We start from the raw sequence: 18,647 nt of genomic DNA, 5'->3' as shown, positions 1-18,647 counted from the left end.
ACTGAAAGGGTCCAAGTTTCTGTACCTGTCATATTTACTATTAATTTATTGTGAATCTGTACACAACTGAAATAGCAAGTATGCATCAACATTTGCAGAAAGGTGTCATGTTTAACTTTTTCTCCTGCTGAGGTTGTTTCAACTTCTGTTCATTTTAGGCATTCAATAAAATATACAATTTAAGCAGAAGTGAAAATATTTGCATGCAGCTGTTCATATATTTCCTGTAGCAACTGAAATGGAACAGATTGGATTGCTAGATAGCATATGCCACAGGATAAGAAAACTATACTTTTTTAAATTAAATGTTACTACCTTCCATGGGTAGATATGGATAGTAAGTTCTTTCTATCCCAGTAATTATAGTTATTTTGTGAATTACATAAATCCAAACAGTAAAAGAAAACAGGCATTCACACAAAATAACACTAGACAATTTAGAAGTATTTTACAAGCAAAATATTTTACTGCTTCTTCCCTTCTTATTCAAGAGAATAAATGTACTGGTTTATATATAAACTGTACATATTGTAAGCAAAACCACATTTCAAAAATTATACTGTACATCACTAAAATCCTGGAAACCATGTGCCTTATGAGGAAGCAATTGTCAATGATAATATTAAAATCCTTATGCCTGTAGCAATAAATATGTGCATATTTTAATCAACCCATTATATCATTTGGTGACAAGACCCCTCTGTGTTGGAATTTATGATATTTTCCTGAAGATACCTGCTTCCCAATCTATCATAGGTCACATATAAAAACTATATTTTTGCAAAAAATAATTCTGCCAGAATGTAGATGGTACAGATATGTAACCCATTCAAGCCAGTGCAAGGTGGGCTGACAGCTATCTTCTGATGAGTATTTTGATGCTTATCAGATTTATGCCAGTAATATCTCATCCAACAAATAGTATTTATTTTCTTATCTATGCATGCTGAAGCCTGCTTCTATGCTCACAGACATTCTCTCTAGATCAAGGCACTAGAATATAAAAAGAGTTAAAACAGCTATTATGTTCCTTCTTATCCCAGCATCATGAATCTACTTACTTACAATTGTAAAGTCAGAATGATATTTTTGTCTGCTTTATTTTTCTATGTGTACATGCACCACTACATTCTTCGAATTATACAACCAGTAATTCTTATCCTCTTCCTGTAATGTTGACTCAGGACTAAAATACAATTTTTCTAGATTGTAAATACAAAGAAAATTAAATACCTTTGGTAAAAAATAGATATATTTAACAAAATTAGAAAAACAAATTGTTATGCCATAAAAAAGAGTATAAAAATGTACACAACAAAAATATAAACAAACAAAAAAACATTGAAGGCACTAGTCGGAGGAATAAAGATACTTCATTGGCTTCAATCTTCTCCTCCCTGCTCATATATACTGACCAGGCATTTTTGCTAAATGACAGGAACCTGACTGGGAAAAAGCATAGAAAATTGTCCAGTCTTTTTTACATCTATAAGTGAAAATTGTAAGTTTAACTCAGAATAACACAGTTTTTAAGCAATTAACACTTTAATTTAGGATGTTTAGGAGTTGCTGCAATAAGTGAAGTAAGATTCCAGATGTTTAGAATGATAAGCCAGAAGTAACTGACCTGCAGAAGGAAGACTATTAGAAGAGTTCAGGCTTTGAGCATTTCTAAACTTAAATCTTTTAAAATTCAGGATAAGCAAGAGAGATGATATTATATATTTATATCAAGGTGGAGGAAAAAAATCCTCATTAATGCCTTCTGCCCATAGTTTTAATGGGCTTTCATGTGCTGTTACATTGCATGCATAATCCCAGTTTCATTTCTTCTCTCTTCATCTCCCCAAAACCATCAAGCTTGAACACAGAAGATTTTCAAAGGAAATAACTGAGATTATACAAGAAGATTAATGCACAAGGCCCAGAACATAATAAGCCTCTAATTCAATGTGCTGTAGAAGAAAGAAGTTCCTTTTATCCTTCTGTATTCCCTTTACACACGCAGTCACACTCCTCATGATGATCCAAAGGGACATCTGTCAGAGATTTATGCAATCCTCTTACACCACTTCTGGGTTTCAGTTGCAGGACCTGCAAGGGAACAGTTCAGCTGTCATTTTAAATGCCATTAAAATAAGCAAATTGTTATATAAAAAAACATATTCTTATATTAGAAATCAGTTCTCTGTGACAGATACATATTCATCCTGCAATCATATTCATGATTTATATATATCTTGGCCCATAAAATAGTTTACCAAAGAAGGCTTTGGCTTCTTTGTTCCAAGATTTGCAAATATAAATCAATATAATAACTGAATTAAATTTCTAAAATTCTGATCCTCATAAATTCGAGTTCCCAATTAGTATTTAATAATGAAATAAGTTACAAGCAAAAGCTTATCCTAGTTCAGATTACAGAAGTTAAGATGGGTAGCCATCAATCAAATCCTTACAGATGAGGACTGTAGTTGCTTCTACATGTTATTTCCTAGCAAATTAGCAGTTGGAAGCAACAGTAGTTAGAAAAATAAAGGACTTATTAAAGTGTCAGCTTGTCAAGACAAGAAAAACTGCCTCAAAAAATTATTTATAAGTTGAAATCTACCAAATATTGCCATCCAAGCTGACAGTTTGCTAATTATATTATTATATTTTTCCTTGGCCCCCCTTTTTTTAATACTATACCTCATGATACTTTTTGGTGACTTTGGTAGGGACACATTGGCATTCACTGCAAGAATGTTGACAACAGGCACAATTTCCACCACAGCGTTTAACCAACAGACAAAGTGGCCAAAAAATGGTGTCTGTTCGTTTTAATTCCTCTCGTACCGACACTGAGAAGTTGCGTGGAGTACAGCTATACATTCTTACTTCCTCCTTCAGCAGGTTCAAATCTACAACTGAACAACAAGCCAACATTTATTGTAATTTGTTCATGAAATTCTTTCAGAAAAACAATGTAGAAACAAGAGCTATGCAAATATTTTTAAGAGACACCTACCATGCCAATAGGTTTTTCTATGGTTTAGTGAACTTGTGAATTTCAAGATATAACTTATACAGTTGTAATATTTTTCTGAGTTAGGAACCTACCAATAAAATTAATACGTCTATGGCTGTAAGTATCTATTTACCTTCTGATGTTTATGTACATAAGTATTTATACTGGAAAGATGGAACTTCAAGATTACTGATGGCCAGTCAAGAATGAATGTTTCTTTCTCTTTTCCCTTTCCTTTTCTTAGATGGCCTAATCTGATGCCCTTCAGATATGGTGGACTTTGGTATCAATAACTTAAGCCCATAAGAAGGAAATACGCAAGTTTGTAGATTTTAACTACAGTATATATCATGTTTCAAAATACATTTTAAAAAGTGGGGTTCTAGAAAAAAGTCTGCCCCTGGATCAGTAGAATGTATTTTTTTTCCTGTTGGTAAAGGACAAGGTAAGAGAGATCTCTGTTTTAATCTCATGATTCTATGTAGCTTTGGTCATATTGTGGCCTATTTTAATTTTACTTTTTAAATTAGATTTTTTTTAGGAGTATAAATTTCTTAAGAGACCACAACCTCAAAATCTAACCCTATTATTGATTCTATATTAAAATATCTGGATTAGCCAACTGGATTTTATGCTTTATCAAAATGTATTATACTGAAATATATAATTGTAGCACTTTACTTCACATGGTATTGACCAGCTGTTTCACAAAGTGCTTGAACAAGTCTCTTATGTGAAGAAGTGGGGGAGAAATCATTTATTCTTCTTATCTTTCTGATATGTGTCTTTTAAGAATTTGCAGGACATAATGCTAGCTTTGTGTATTAGTAAATGTTTATATTCCTATAAATATTTACTTGGCCAGAGAAAAAGTTAATAGATCTGTGAAAGAAACTCAACTGAAAACTGTATTATTCTGAAAAAAATTGAACTGGTTCTCATTCATTCACCAAGTTTAACATGCTAGTCAAACAATTTAAAAAGGGGAGGGGGGCTTGTTTGCAATGGCAATGTAACTTTATGATTCAGAACTATTACCCGAAAACTAATTCCAATCCAAACAGGGTAATGTTCATACTAGATAGGTTAAAAAAATGCTTCTCACAAACTGTGAAGACTAGCCCCAGGAACTATGGCTTTCAATGTAATTTTTTAAAATTAAAAAGAACCCAAACCCTTCATTTCTGCAATAATTCTGCATGTCAACAGTGAATACCATGTCATCTCAACGGGGCACATTTTCTGCTTTAGGCTATTACATTTCAAACTTGGTAATGCAGTTTGAGGGTGGTCCTTTAATATGTCTGTCACAATTCTGTGATATGTTTATTCAATGGCAAATCTACTTTAGTGTCTTATTCAAATACTTTTAAAGATTAGTTCAATATTGTTTTCTTTTGGAAGTTGATGGGAAAATCATTATTTCCTCATATTGCTTTTTAAAAATGGAATGCCCATGCTTCATTTGGCAAGAATGCAAAGTGTCTCCCCACATAAAAACATACATAATGACATTAATAGTCATATTCCATAAAAGTGATACTTTAATCAAAAAGACATCACATATGTATTTTAAAATAAATATGTTCAAGAACAGCAGTACTTCACTGAAGAAATTAAAAATCAAGATGCAACTAAAATATGACAGCTATATCTTTATTCTGCGTTTCAGACTAGTCAAACATCTACAAGTGAGTTTAGAGAAATTTGCTTATTCATCATTCCAGGTAATATTTTAAGTTTATTGTGATTTTAAATTTCGTTTGAATACATTTTCCCCCCACATAACATTGTGTGTGTTTCCTGTTTCACTTACTGTAATTATCAAATACATTAAGGCAGTATTTTTGAATTCACACCAAAAAGCAAGCCTCTGGAGCAGAGTGAGATCTACTTCTAAACAGACATTCACAGGTCTTCTTATAAGTATGCAGCAGTATTGCAGCATATAAGAAAATTTTAAAGGCAACCAAAAGGAAACTATTTTCCGGTGCACAATGCAGGTAAGGGACATGTTTTAACATGAATCTGTCCTACTGATTCCACAGTGTACCTTATCTAATGCTTTGAATGACATGAATCCTGTGCTGAAAAAAATGGAAGACAAACAGGTAGAACAAATCTGCCCTGAAGGATCAGTGCAGCTGTGCCTCATGTTCCATCGCTTAGAAAGATTATTTTACTAGTCAGGGGAATAGTTTTGTTTTGTTTTTAATTATGTTTAAGAGTATAAAGAAATAACTGCTGGGTTGGATTTAGAATCTCTCAGTCCACAGTAGCTTCTACTTAGCTTACACTCTATAGCTTTAGATGGATTAATTTCTGGGTAAGGGCCACAGGTTTTCAGTTCAAAACATGTATACTCCATGGATTTATGAAATCCTAAAACACATAAAGAAGTCAGCAGAGAAACAGGTTAGACAAGGAGTGTCAGGATAGAAATCTATTAACTGGCAGTTTGAACAAACAAGGACTTTGCACTGAAAAAATATTTCAGTCCTCTTTTCTACTGGCTAAAGCACTATCATTAGAAAGTATGGGTAACCTTGGCAATCACTATCAATTATAGTGCTGGAGCACAGAGCATATAGTCATCTTCCCCAATCCTTGAATTGAGGATAATCATATTTATCATATTTATATAGCTGCCCATCCCTTGCCTATTATTGTGGCTGGACTACAATAAAAATAAACCAAAAGCAAACATTAAAATTATATAATAAAAAACATCAATATTAATTTTAAAAACTAGGAGAGAGCATCTTGAGATATACAGTGTGGGCATTTCAGCAATTCTGTTTTCCTGAGATCCCAAGCCTGCTGACTCTGAAACAAACTTAGTTATCCTCTGGTAAATAAATTCATTAACATTTATTAGACATTTCTAGAGAGTCTTATTCTACATTCTGAAAGTAGTAAACAGCTTCAAAATAATCATTTTACATACATATGCCATCAATTCATGGTTTCAGATATATACAATTTGGTTTTATCAAGGGCTTTGGATGTTCAATAAAAGAAAGAAGAAAAAGAGAAAAAAAATAGGAACATTACCTCTTGATTTTCTGCCATGAATGTAGGCTTTCCCCAGAAGGTGCCAACCTGGTTTGTATAGGTCTTCCAAATCTAACTGCCACCTGTCAGGCTCAAGGTACCTGATAAGTTCTTCTATGGTACTAAATGCAGCAACAGCATTGTTTAGCAATTCTAATGGTAAAGCTGATGGTGGCAACACTGTTGGACTGACTGATTCCATATGAAGCTACAATGAGAAAAAACAAATATTAATCTCTATATGGTGTATGTAATTAAGATACCTAATTGCAAAATATTATAAAAGCAAACATAAGAAAAATGAATTGCTGCACATTTATTTAGCATCCAGTAATAAAAATACTAGAAACTGGCTGTTCTGTACGTCATCCAGAAATTAAAGACTTCGTACTCTCACCTCCAAAAGCAATTGAAATCTCATCCTATTGTTTGATAAACTGCTCCAGATTAAAGCTAAATGTTATACTTCTACAATGCATACAGTGTTGACCAACAGCTTGACTGATGGGAAAAAAATTTATTAAATGGGGATTAGAATGGAAAATCCTGCCTGTTAGGCCAGATACTGCAGCTTTAATTTTAGAAATATATGAGACGATTTCAGAAGAATATCAGCAGAATTGTAGAGAACTCTGTAGAGAACACTGTATTAGTCATGAGTGGACAAGAAAAGAAACTGCCAGGTTTTGTGGCAGTTATCTAGCAAATACAAATTATCCACCATGATAGCAGAATTCTAAGCAACACTAAGGGTTTGATCTATTCATTTTTTTCTACCAAATGTCACTTGTAAACTGCAAAGAGCAAATCAAAATGTGAAAATCAAGGAGATAAATACTGATGTTATGCTGGGACACTCATTGGAAGGAAAAAAAATCCCATAGTTATGATGATAAAAGAGGCAAAAACAGTGGCAGGAATCCAAAAGTTTGAAAATAAAATAATAATAAATATTGACATTTGGAAATGGGGAATGATATAGTTAAAATAAGACCATTGCCATTTTACCTCTCGTGTCATATATTTACCAAAAATATTCAAATATTTGAATATCTCATTCTTTTTATTTATACAAGTTTTTAACAATATCCCCCCCTGAAATAGCCCCCTCCCTCCCTCCCCCCCTCACTTCCCAGAGCTGGTTACAGGGTTACAAATAAACAAGCAAATTCTAAATAAACTTATCCAACTATACAAATAACAAAATCAATAATGTGCTTTAACTCGAATACAAAACAAATTTAAGCAAAAAAACAAAAAAATAGCAATATAAGCAATTCCAAATTAAAAACTAAAAATTATTCATAATCTAAATAATACTTTCTAATCCCATATCAACTCTAACCCATATTTACTCTATATGTAATTTATCCATCTTCTCCACGCAGAGGTGTATATTTCTTTTAAACAACCATTCATCCATAATAAACACAAAATTTTCCCTCCAATATAACCCAACCAACATACTTACATTTGATAAATTTAGCTCTTTGCTTTTTTCCCCCACCCCTAAGTAAATCTATTATAAATCTATTACCCTCCTACTTAAAAAGTTTCAGCAAACCATTCATCTTAATCACTAAAATTCTCACCAACAGAGATCCTTAGAATTTAAATTCTTTTACACATTTACCCATAATGTCTCATAATTATTTTTATACACTTTAAATTAAAAATTTATAATATATATACTCCCAAATATTTAAACTTCTCCACTAAATCAACACCTTCTATTATTCTTTTTCTTTACATCTACATACTACACAAATCATTCACTATTCCTTTAAAACATACTAAGTCAAACTACCAGCTAAACTAACATTTATTGTTCTTTTTCTTTACATCTACATATTACACAAATCATTCACTATTCCTTTAAAACATTTTCTATCTTAAAAAAAAAAACTACTACAAAAGTTCATCATTTCCTTTTCTTTATTCCAACATTCGCCTTCTGCTGTTCTTTTACTTTACGTCTATAGGCTGCACGAGTCATTCTCGGTTTTTTAAAAAAATCTTCTGTCTCAAGAGACTGCTGCAGAGGTTCAGCCTGTATGTCTCCTACATCCAATAACATAACACCTTCAACCAGCTGCTCTTCCAACTTTTCTTCTATTATCTCAGGTCGTAAAGATGATGGAGAGCCCGCCTTCAAAACAGAAGTGTAAAAATCTTTCACCTTTAAAATTGTATTAAGTCTACAATATATCCCCGCATAATTCACCACTATTCCAGCCGGTATCTCCCATCTGAACCGGACCTGTCGTTTTTTGAGCTCATCAGCCAAAAAAGCAAAATCCTTTCTTTTTCTAAGAATTTTTGAAGGTATTTCTTTTAAAATTATAACATCTTGAGCTGCAATTTGAAATCTCTGCTTATAAAAAGCCTGTAAAATTTCATTACGAAGTGATCTCCTAGAAAAATAAATAACCACGTCTTGTGGCAAATTCCTCTGCCTCGCAACCCTTGAATTAACCCTAAAAACTTTTTCCGTCTCTCTCAGTATTTCTTCAGGCTCAGCCCCCAAAATGAAAGCTATATCTTTTACCACCACTTGTCTCAAATCCTCTTGCATGTCTTCCTTCATTCCCCTTATTCTTAAAGCAAATTCCATGTCTCTATATTGTAACATAGTAATTTCATCCTGTATTATTTCCATCTTATTTTCTACTTTGTCAACTTGATCTTCCAGTTTTTCAAAATTTTCCACAGCATCATCAATACAATCATCCAGACGATCTATATGACCAACAAACTTTTGAAACGCGAACACTATGTCCTCTTTCAGTTCCCTAATTTTATTTTCAAAAAGTTCCTCCATCTCTTCTTTATTCTGTTGTGCCATATTTCCCAAGGCATCCTGTAAATCTTTAAGTATACATGCTGATGACGATAGAGAAGGTGGTGGTAACTTAAACTTAGCTTGCTGAGCTGTCTGCATTACCGGGAAGATCGAGGCTTTAAAAACAATAGAAGCTCCGAGACGCTTTGAAGCCATTTTATTTTTAAGACCACTTGTTAAAAAGTCTGCTAAAATCTTATAAAATCAACAAATACCAAAAAAAGAGGGGAGGAAAAAAGACAAAAGCCCCCTCAAAAGAAAAAAAAAGAAGATTCTTGCATTTTATATAAATACAAAATCTGTTACATTGTTCCAAATAGAAGTTCCAGTCCTTTCACTTAAAGAATCAACATCTCCGCCATTTTTCACCACTCTTAACTGAAAAAAGGAGAAGATAAATTCTTTTCCAGAGTTAAAGTCTCAAAATAATCACCATTTTAATCTCTCCTGGTCAGCTCTGTCTGCTTTAAATTTTACTCACAAATTCATTTTAAGCGCAGATGTGGAAGCAGCGTCTAGCTTTGCCCTGGATAAAAATCAGGGCAAAGGCATCCTTGAATGTGGAGGACATCTCAGACTCCGTGGGAGCTCTCACCCTCCGACCACCAAAATAAGCTTTGGGGTCTCGAGGAGCTCTACCACTATCGGAGGAAAGCTCACCTCCTCCCCTTTGTCCGGGGAGGAATATCTCATTTTTTAAAAAATGTAGAATGTTATATATATTTATTTTAGTATGTAAAACACATTTAAGTATTAGATAGCTTCAAATAATTTATGTCAGTCATAATACTATGTGTGAATAGGATAGGAACTAACCCATATGTAAATATGCTAAGTTAACAACTCCTTGTAGTGAAGCCAAAAATGACAATTAGTATTGGATTAAGTGGAATTTCCTGTTCTGCTATTTATACAATATTTTCCTGCATACATTTGAAGCTATCAAAATAGAGCTGGGTTCAGTACACAACAAACCTTTTTCCTGTAGGATCTTTGTGCTTTCACTAAAATCACCAAAATCTATACTCTGAAAGCATAAATGGAACACAAATACTAAAATAAAGATTGCCATGAGATAACGATTAATTAGTATTCAATAACTATACCCATGTCCCACAAAATACTCTTTACAATAATCTTATCAATACTACTGAATACATGGTTCCCAATCTATACATTATTATTTATACTATGTTTCAGTAGGAACTTGTCCAATCTTGAAAGCTAAGCAAAGTTAGCTTTAATTAGCATTCATTCATTCGTTTTTCACATTTTTGTGAAAGTTTTGAGTTGCCCATCTCCTGGTGTGTCTGTGCGTGTGTGATGGTAAGGTAAGGTAAGGTAAGGTAAGGTAAGGTAAGATAACGTAAGATAAGATAAGATAACCTTTATTGTCGTTTTTTTACTGTGGGCACAACGGCACACATCAAAAATGAAATTTAGTTGCCCGCTCTCAAAGTGAAACACATACATGACACACACTTAAACATACTATGAACATATGTATAGACCCACACCCCTACATATACGTAGCAAATAAATATTAAATACTGTCCATCTTGAATATAAAACAGAAGGAGGAAGCTTGAGAATTTACAAGGTTAATGCTGTGTGGAATGAAACTATGGCTGAATCTGGATGTTCTGCTACAGATACCACGAAGCCTCCTCCCAGAAGGTAACAAGGAAAACAAGTCATGAAGAGGATGTGTAGTGTCCCAGATAATCTTACGGACCCTGCTCAAGCAACGCTTCTGTGCTATGTCATGGATGGGAGGGAGGGAACTGCCAATGATCTTTTCAGCCATTCTCACCACTCTCTGCACCACCTTCCTGTCTGAAGCAGTGATGTTTCCAAACCAGACTGTGATGCTGTATGACAGGATGCTCTCGATCGTCCCCCTGTAGAAAGTGGTCAGGACAGGGGAAGGAAGATATGCTTTCCTCATGCGACACAGAAAATGCAGGCACTGCTGTGCCTGCTTTGCCAGTTTCTCACTGTTGAGCGACCAAGTCAGCCTATTGGTTAGCTGCACACCCAGGAATTTGATGCTGTAACCATCTCCACAGGTGAATCATTAATGCACAGAGAAGTGTGGCTATGCCTGCCTTTTCTGAAATCAACAATGATCTGTTTGGTTTTTCTGGTATTTAAAACTAGGCTGTTTTCCTTACACCAGTTCACCAGCCCAACCTCCTTGCGGTAAGCTTCCACCTTGTCATCCTGAATAAGGCCCACTACTGTTGTATCATCTGCGAACTTCACAATATGGTTGGTGGCAAACCTAGCACAACAGTCATGGGTCAACAGGGTGAACAGCAGTGGACTTAAGACACAGCCCTGAGGAGAACCTGTGCTCAAGAAAATGGTATTAAAGGTATTTATTCCAACTCGCACATATTGGAATCTTGGAATCTCCAGGGCTAGGCTGAAAAAAGTCACAGAAGAAACATCACAGAAGAAGGCTATGGCAGACAACTGCTATAACATTTCCAAATGCATCAATTCAGCAACCAAGAGTTGAGTTCAGGTGAAGACATTTAATCCTGTCAAATAACTATCTTTGATTTCTAAAGGAACTTAGTGTTTACTTTATAATGTTTTGTTTTTCCAGAAATCTTAGGGACTTGCTCCAGAGTCAAAAGCACCTATTTGTATTTGTGTTTTGTTGTCATAGAAATGGCTTGAAACATTTAGAAATGTAAAGTAAAAGGTTGAGATTATATATATATTGCATTCTACTGCACTGAAAAAAAAGTCAGAAGTCACTGCTTTCTTTGTTTCTCCCCCCGCTTTTTTTCTGCATTTCTTCCTTCAACTTTTTCAATTTTTGTTTTTATTTGTAATTTATCTTATAATAAACTTTAATAAGGTATCCAAAAGAGAGAAAAAAGCATGAAACATATGCTTTTTCAAGGATTTGACACAGAACATTGGAAACTTAAGAACAGACTGTTCAACATGCCTTTTCTTATAGTCTACACATGAGTGAGTCTAGTAAGAAAGAAATGGTCAACCATAATTAATTACTCATATAAATGTTCCAAAGGTGCTTCTTCAAGAAGCAACTGGATTTTCTTGTTGTTGTTGTTTTTTTGAAGACGTTTTGCTTCTCATCCAAGAAGCTTCTTCAGCTCTGACTGAAGTGGGGAATGGAAGTGAGACATGTGCAGATCTGTACACTGGGGAAACAAAACAACTACTTTGTAAACACATGGCACAACATAGGAGAATAAACCTATCAGGACAAGATTCAGCAGTCCATCTGCATTTAAAAGACAAAGGCCACTCTTTTGAAGACAGCAAAGTCCATATTTTGGATAGAGAAGACCACTGATTTGAAAGAGAGGTCAAGCAGGACATCTATGTCAGAATTAAATGGCCCTCTTTTAACAGAAAGGGAGGGATCATCTATCTCCAGTCTAAAACACAGTCCTTTTAGCAGTTCCAAGAAGGCTCCACACCCATTTGCATTACTCAGGTAACCTGAGGACACAGATAAACCTCCCAAGTGGCCTCAACAACTCTCTAAAAGAATGTAAATGACCAGCTTCTTCAAGGAATATAAATCCTTCCATTCCCCACCATCCAATCAGAGCTGAATAAGCTTCTTGTTTGAGAAGCAAAACGTCTTCAAAGAAGAAACAAAAAAGTCCAGTTGCCTCTTGAAAAAGCACCTTTGGGACAACCATGACCTGGGTGAAAATCTCCATAGACAGTTATTCATATAAATAAAAATATGGGAAACCTTATCAAAGTTAAATGAAACTAAGCGGTTGACCACAATGTGCTGGAGTTTAAGAACATGTTTGCTTTCTCAGATTTCTTACAGCAGCCTGCTTGTGAACTGTATATTTTGGTCATTCCCACCATAGTACAGGAAGGATGCAGTGGTCCTGAAAAAAAATGTGTATTGAAATATAAAATGAGAAAAGATTAATTTGACATATATAAATCTAAAAGAGATATTGTGTCTATGATAAAGCTAATATCTTTGAACTGCAGGAAACTATTTAAGAGAATAAGCAACAAAAAGAAAATAAAAGTAAATGATATTTTGCATTGTCATATTCTAATTGTACTATTTTAAAACATTCCTTTGCATATAAAGAGTAAATTCCAAATTTATTTGCAATGAATTGCATAATTAATTGCATTTTGTCTTGAAACTATTTCTTAGTTTAGTTTCTGGCTGGACACAAATCAAACGTATCAGTATGCTAGCTTCCTTGTTTTTTTACATTAGTAAAAATAAAAATAAATAAATAAAAATACAATAATACATTTGGATTACATTTTCCAATGTGAAACTCAGTTGCTATGGTTAAGAGAATAGGTATTGTACCCCTTCCAAGTTCCAAGGTTGCAAGGCTGAAGCATTAGTGTGACAGCTGGCATTCAATACTACATTGCTACTATTTCCATTCATATTTTATATATTTATCAATCTGTAATAGCAAATAGCCATGTGGCTTTTAACATATCCATCCAATCAGCTAATGACCCTAAGGATGGGACTTCCTTTGGGAGCTCTGGCATGGGCACAAATTCCGTCCCTGTGGCCACATTGAAAGGGGTAAAACCTGTGCTGCTGTGCATTGTTATATGTGAAAGGCAGGAGCTCGGCCCAGTTGATCTGCTGATAATTCACATAACAATGGAAATATTGCTCTACTAATGAGTTAGTACATTCAGCAGTCCCATTGGTACTTGGATGCTAAGCGGAGGTAAGTCCCTGGGAGGAGCCTAGCATTTTCAAGAATTCCAGCCAAAACTTTGCAGTGAATTGCACTCCCTATCCAAGATAATGTGCATTGGGACCCCATGTAGACGGTAGATATGTTGAACAAACATTTTGGCTAGCTCCCAAGCTGAAGGAATCTTGGGACATGCAACAAAGTGTGCTTGTTTTGAAAATAGGTTGATGATAGTCCAGCACTCTCAGGCAATTCCATGACAAAGTCCATGGATATTGTTTATCTAGGTTGGCTACTGACTGTAGTAAGCCTAGAGGCTTCCCAGGTAGGTGCTTCATGGAGGCATACAAGGGACAATTGGCCACATAAGCTTCTATTCCTTTTTCATTTTTGGCCACCAAAACTGTCTCTTTACCAAATAAAGGGACCTTGGAGGCCTTCTAGCCCAGCCCCCTGCTCAAACTGGAGAACCTATACCATCTCAGACAAGTGACCGTCTAGTGTCTTTTTAAAAATCTTCAGTGATGGAGCACCCACGATTTCTGGGGGCAAGCTATTCCACTGGTTAATTGTCCTCACTGTCAGGAAAATTCTCCTTAATTCCAGGTTGCTTCTCTCTTTGATCAGTTTTCAATCATTGTTTCTTGTTCTGCCCTCTGGTGCTTTGGTGAATAATGTGGTCCCATCTTCTTTGTGGCAGCTCCTCAAATACTGGAATACTGCTATCATGTCACCCGTTTCTTCTTTTCTTTAGACTATCCAAACCCAAGTCCCGCAGTCATTCTTTGTATGTTTTAGTCTCCAGCCTTTGATCATCTTAGTTGCTCTTCTCTGATTTTTTTCAAAATTCTCTACATCTTTTTTGTGATATGGTGACCAAAATTGGCTCCAGTATTCCAGGTATGGTCTTACTAGGGTTTTATAAAGCAGGACTAATACCTCGCATGATCTTGATTCTATGCCTCTGTTTATAGAACCCAGGATTGTATTAGCTTTTCTGGCTGCTGCACACTGCTGGCTCATGGTTAAGTGATCGTCCACTAGGACTCCAAGGTCCTTCTCACAGTTACTGTGTCATGCCTCTGTCCGAGCTTGACTCCAAGGAAGACAGGGAGTTCCCTGTTGAGGCCCAGGAGGGGGTGTCTGTGGTTTTGGAGGACTGTAGGGAGGAGCAGGCTGAGGCAGGCAAAGGCCCTTCAGGTTTAGAACAGGGAAGACAGAGTTCAGGTGAGGAGCAAGGCCTCTCCCCACCTGATCCTAGAGCAAGGAGAGTAGAGAGGAGGGGGGAATAATGGAGACAGGCTCACTTGCTTGGGAGGAGAGCATCCCGCCCCACTCCAAAAGGCATACCTGGGGATTAGGATTTAAGGAGACGCTGTGGGGTGGGGCATTTGCTGGGAACAAACATGGAATCTTGAGATAGTGTGACTTGTGCTCTTGTAACCTGGAGACTTTGTATTCTGGACCAGTTTGTTTCCTGCTGCATGACCACAGACTACATTCTTGTTTTATTATTATTAAATGTACATTTTAAAAACAAAAATGGACATGATTCAACTTCCCTGGCTTTAACAGCGCTATTAGTATTACCTTATGTTACTCTTGCCAGCTGATTGCTTTGCCTCTGTTCAGGGCCCTGGGTCATCACATATTATTTTTAAGCCAGGTCTTGCCCAATCTTGTACTTGTACCTTTGATTTTTTCCTGCCTAAATGTAAAACTGCTTTTCTCCACACTGAAACTCATTTTGTTGGATAGGGCCCATTGTTCAAGTTTGTCAAGATCTGTTTGGATCCTGAGTTGTCTTCTGGGATGTTGCCTACTCTTGCCAGTTTGGTGTCATCTGTAAATTTGATGACTTCCCCTTCAATTCTCTCATCTAAGTCATTGATGAAGATATAGAAGAGTACTGGGCCTAAGACGGAACCTTGTGATACCGCACTGCTTACTTCTTTTCATGTGGTGTAATGCTGTTGAGAACTACTCGTTGAGTACGGTTTGCCAGCCAGCTACAGATCCATCCAGTGGTGATGTTGTCTATTCCACCTTTTTTTAGCTTACCAAGGAGTAGGTTGTGGTCTACTTTATCAAATGCCTTACTGAAGTCTAGGTATATCACATCCACAGTATTTCGCTGGTCTATTAGTTTAGTCACTTTATCAAAGAATGAAATAAGATTGGTTTGCTATGATCTGTTTTTAACAAACCCGTGCTGGCTACTGGTTATAAATTTGTTTGCTTCTAGTTGTTCGCAGATCTGTTTTTTGATTATCTTTTCTAGGATCTTCCCAGGTATTGATGTTAAACTTATTGGTCTGTAGTTTCCTGGGTCTGTTTTTTTCCCTTTCTTGAAGATGGGAACCACATCAGCCCTTTTCCAATCCTCAGGTACTTCCCTGGTGCTCCAGGATTTTTGAAAGATGTGGTGCAATTGTTCTGAGATAACATCTGCCGGCTCCTTCAGAACTCTGGGATGTAATCTGTCAGGCCCTGGTGATTTATACTTGTCAAGGTCAGATAGGTGTTCTCTCACCATTTTCTTATTTTAATTTTTGTTTCTAATTTGTCTTTTGCAGTGGTTTTTTTTGGTATGTTGGGCTATAGTTTCTTTTTGTGTGAAGACTGATGCAAAGTATGAGTTAAGCAGTTCTGCTTTCTCCCTGTTGCCTGTTGTTTCCTTGCCATCTTCTCTCTTTAGTGTACCTACAGTTTCCTTGATTTTTTTCTTGTTAATATGTTGGAAGAAACTTTTTTTATTATCCTTGATTTCTGTTGTAAGTCTTTGTTTGTTCTGAGCCTTTGCTTTCCTGACTTCATCTTTGCATGTTCTGGCTATCTGCTGATAATTGGCCTTAGTTATGTGCCCCTCTTTCCATTTTTTGTATTTGTCCTTTTTGTTTGTCAGAGTTTGTCAAAGAGATCTTTGTGCAGCCATGATGGTTTCTTCTTGAATTTCTTTGTCAGTGGTATTGTGCTGGACTGGGCTTTTATAATAACATTTTTCAGAGTTTCCCATGCTTCTTGGGTTGTTTTCCCTTTTAGGATTTTCATCCATGGGATCTTTACTAGCATCTTTCTGAGTTTGTTAAAGTTGGCTTTTTTGAAGTTGGATTGTTTTCTGTTGCTAGTGTTTGCATTATATTAAATTCCAGTAGGACATGGTCACGAGTTATGCAGCCTTTGCTGCTGTGATGGGATTCAGCTGGTTCGCACCGGTTTGGTAGAACTGGTAGCTAATTTCTTTTGAGTTCAGAGAACAGATAGATGCTTGGAAGAAACACCCCCCCTTCCCGATCAGACCCATGCAAACCTTCTTTCCAGCCCAGACGCGGTCCTCCGTCACTTCCTATGCTGCCATGTGCAATCCCACAAACAAAAGAAATTTGTGGGATTGGAAAAAAAAAGTTCAATCCATCAATTCCAACTTCATGAGATCTTGGAATTGATGGATTGAACTTTTTTTAATCCCACAAATTTTTGTTTGTGGGACTGCACACGGTGGCAGAGGAAATGATGGAGGAGCTAGAAAGAAGGTCAGAAAAGAAATGGTTTGGGAAGCGAGGGCATCTGGGCAGTGGTGGGGCAATCTCTCCAGTTCTGTGGCGGCAGAGGCGCTCCACCTGCCGCTTCGCTGGCTGTGTGGGTAGAGCTGCAAAGAAGGCTTGGAAGTAGAGTTAAAGGGAAAAGGGTGGTTGGGCAGGTGAGGGGGAGGATCTGCTGAAGTTGTCCAGAGAAGACAAAAAGCAGCCTCCAGCAGTTCAGAGAAGCATCCTCTGAACTGGATGGCCAGCCGACAATTGAAGAGGTGATGCAGTGGGTCCTGCCTGGAAAAAGGAGAGTATGCGAGGCCAGGAGGGATGGGTGGAGGGGGGAGGGAAACCAGCCATGCCAGATGCATCCAGCCATGTGGGACCTCAAAGAGTTAGTGGGCGGCTGGCTGAAGAGGGATGGTTGTGGTTCTGCCTGCTTTATTACACAGCAGGCTGGGCAGGAGAAGGCAACGGCGATCCCTACATTGCAAGGCCCAGCCGATAGCAGCTTGGGAAGCTAAGCTGAGCCACCCATCCTCGCACTGGTGGGGATGGCGGAGGGGAAAGGCGGGCACTGGTGTGTGCACACCTTGCCGTTGCTGCTTCGCATCATCCTGTGCACACACCCCAGCCCCTCGTCACTGTCTCCATCTGCTGGGGCGAAGCCAGGGAAATGGGCTGGGTGGGGGAGCTGCCAGGGCTGCTGCCATGAGGTGAAGCTGGTGGGGAAAGGGGGATCAGACCCAAGCACCTGCTTCCCGGTATCCTGCTGCAGCCTCTCACACCGTCCCACTGGTGCTATGGCTGATTTCAGCAACACTGCTGCATCACAGGGATGGGCAGTGGGGCAGCGTGAGAGGGTGCAGCAGGATACCAGGAAGCAGGATGTGTGGGTCTGATCCCCCTTCCCCCACCGGCTTCGCCTCATAGCAGTGGCATGAGTAGCTCCCCCCGGCCCGTTTCCCTGGCTCCATTACTGGCAGCAGTACCTTAGTGAGTTCCCCACTGGCACAGCTAGTTCCTTTGCTGATGCTGTTGCAGAGGCAAGGGGATAGCGGGGGCTCCAGCCTGAAGCAACAGCTCATCCTCTTCCACTTCCATGGGCTCTGACTCAGTCGCCTTCACCAAAATATGGAGGCCCGTACAGCCACCATCACCCCACAGTCCTCACTACCACTTAAACAGGGCAAGAAAGGAAACAGGAAAAGTGAAGGTGGAAGCAGAGTGCCACTTGAGGTAGCGGCTGCACCCATCAGAGGGGCGGACTGTGGAGGCGATTTGAGAAATTATGCTGTTGGCCCCCATGCGCTCTTGGGCCAGGGCAGCGGGGCCAATCCCTTGCCATCTTCGGGGTGTGTGCCCACAGAGATGGCTCTGAGTGCAGCCTCTGGCACATGTGCCATAGGTTCATTATCACTGGTCTACCCAATTGTATTGGGAGAACAGTGAAGACTCAGGGAAGATTCCAGGATGGAGAAAAAGGAGGAAGCAGCAGCCAATCCTGCAAATGGATC

General features: G+C 37.7%; 1 protein-coding gene across 1 annotated transcript in view; it reads right to left on the bottom strand.

Moving 5' to 3' along the window:
* Positions 1-444: 444 nt before the first annotated feature.
* Positions 445-18,647, bottom strand: part of PDGFC (platelet derived growth factor C) — a 254,493-nt gene continuing 236,290 nt past the window's right edge. The window contains exons 4-6 of the mRNA XM_039360889.1: positions 6,065-6,272; positions 2,692-2,909; positions 445-2,094 (exon numbers count right to left, since the gene is read on the bottom strand). Of these exons, the coding sequence (XP_039216823.1) occupies positions 1,978-2,094; positions 2,692-2,909; positions 6,065-6,272 (543 nt within the window). The 3' untranslated portion in view covers positions 445-1,977. The remainder of the gene's footprint in view (positions 2,095-2,691; positions 2,910-6,064; positions 6,273-18,647) is intronic.

Source organism: Crotalus tigris, unplaced genomic scaffold (assembly GCF_016545835.1).
Source record: "Crotalus tigris isolate CLP2741 ecotype Arizona unplaced genomic scaffold, ASM1654583v1 scf7180000019175.708988, whole genome shotgun sequence".
In the NCBI taxonomy this organism is placed as follows: Eukaryota; Metazoa; Chordata; class Lepidosauria; order Squamata; family Viperidae; genus Crotalus; species Crotalus tigris.
Note: the sequence above shows the minus strand (reverse complement) of the source record. Positions and strands in the feature narration are given on the sequence as shown.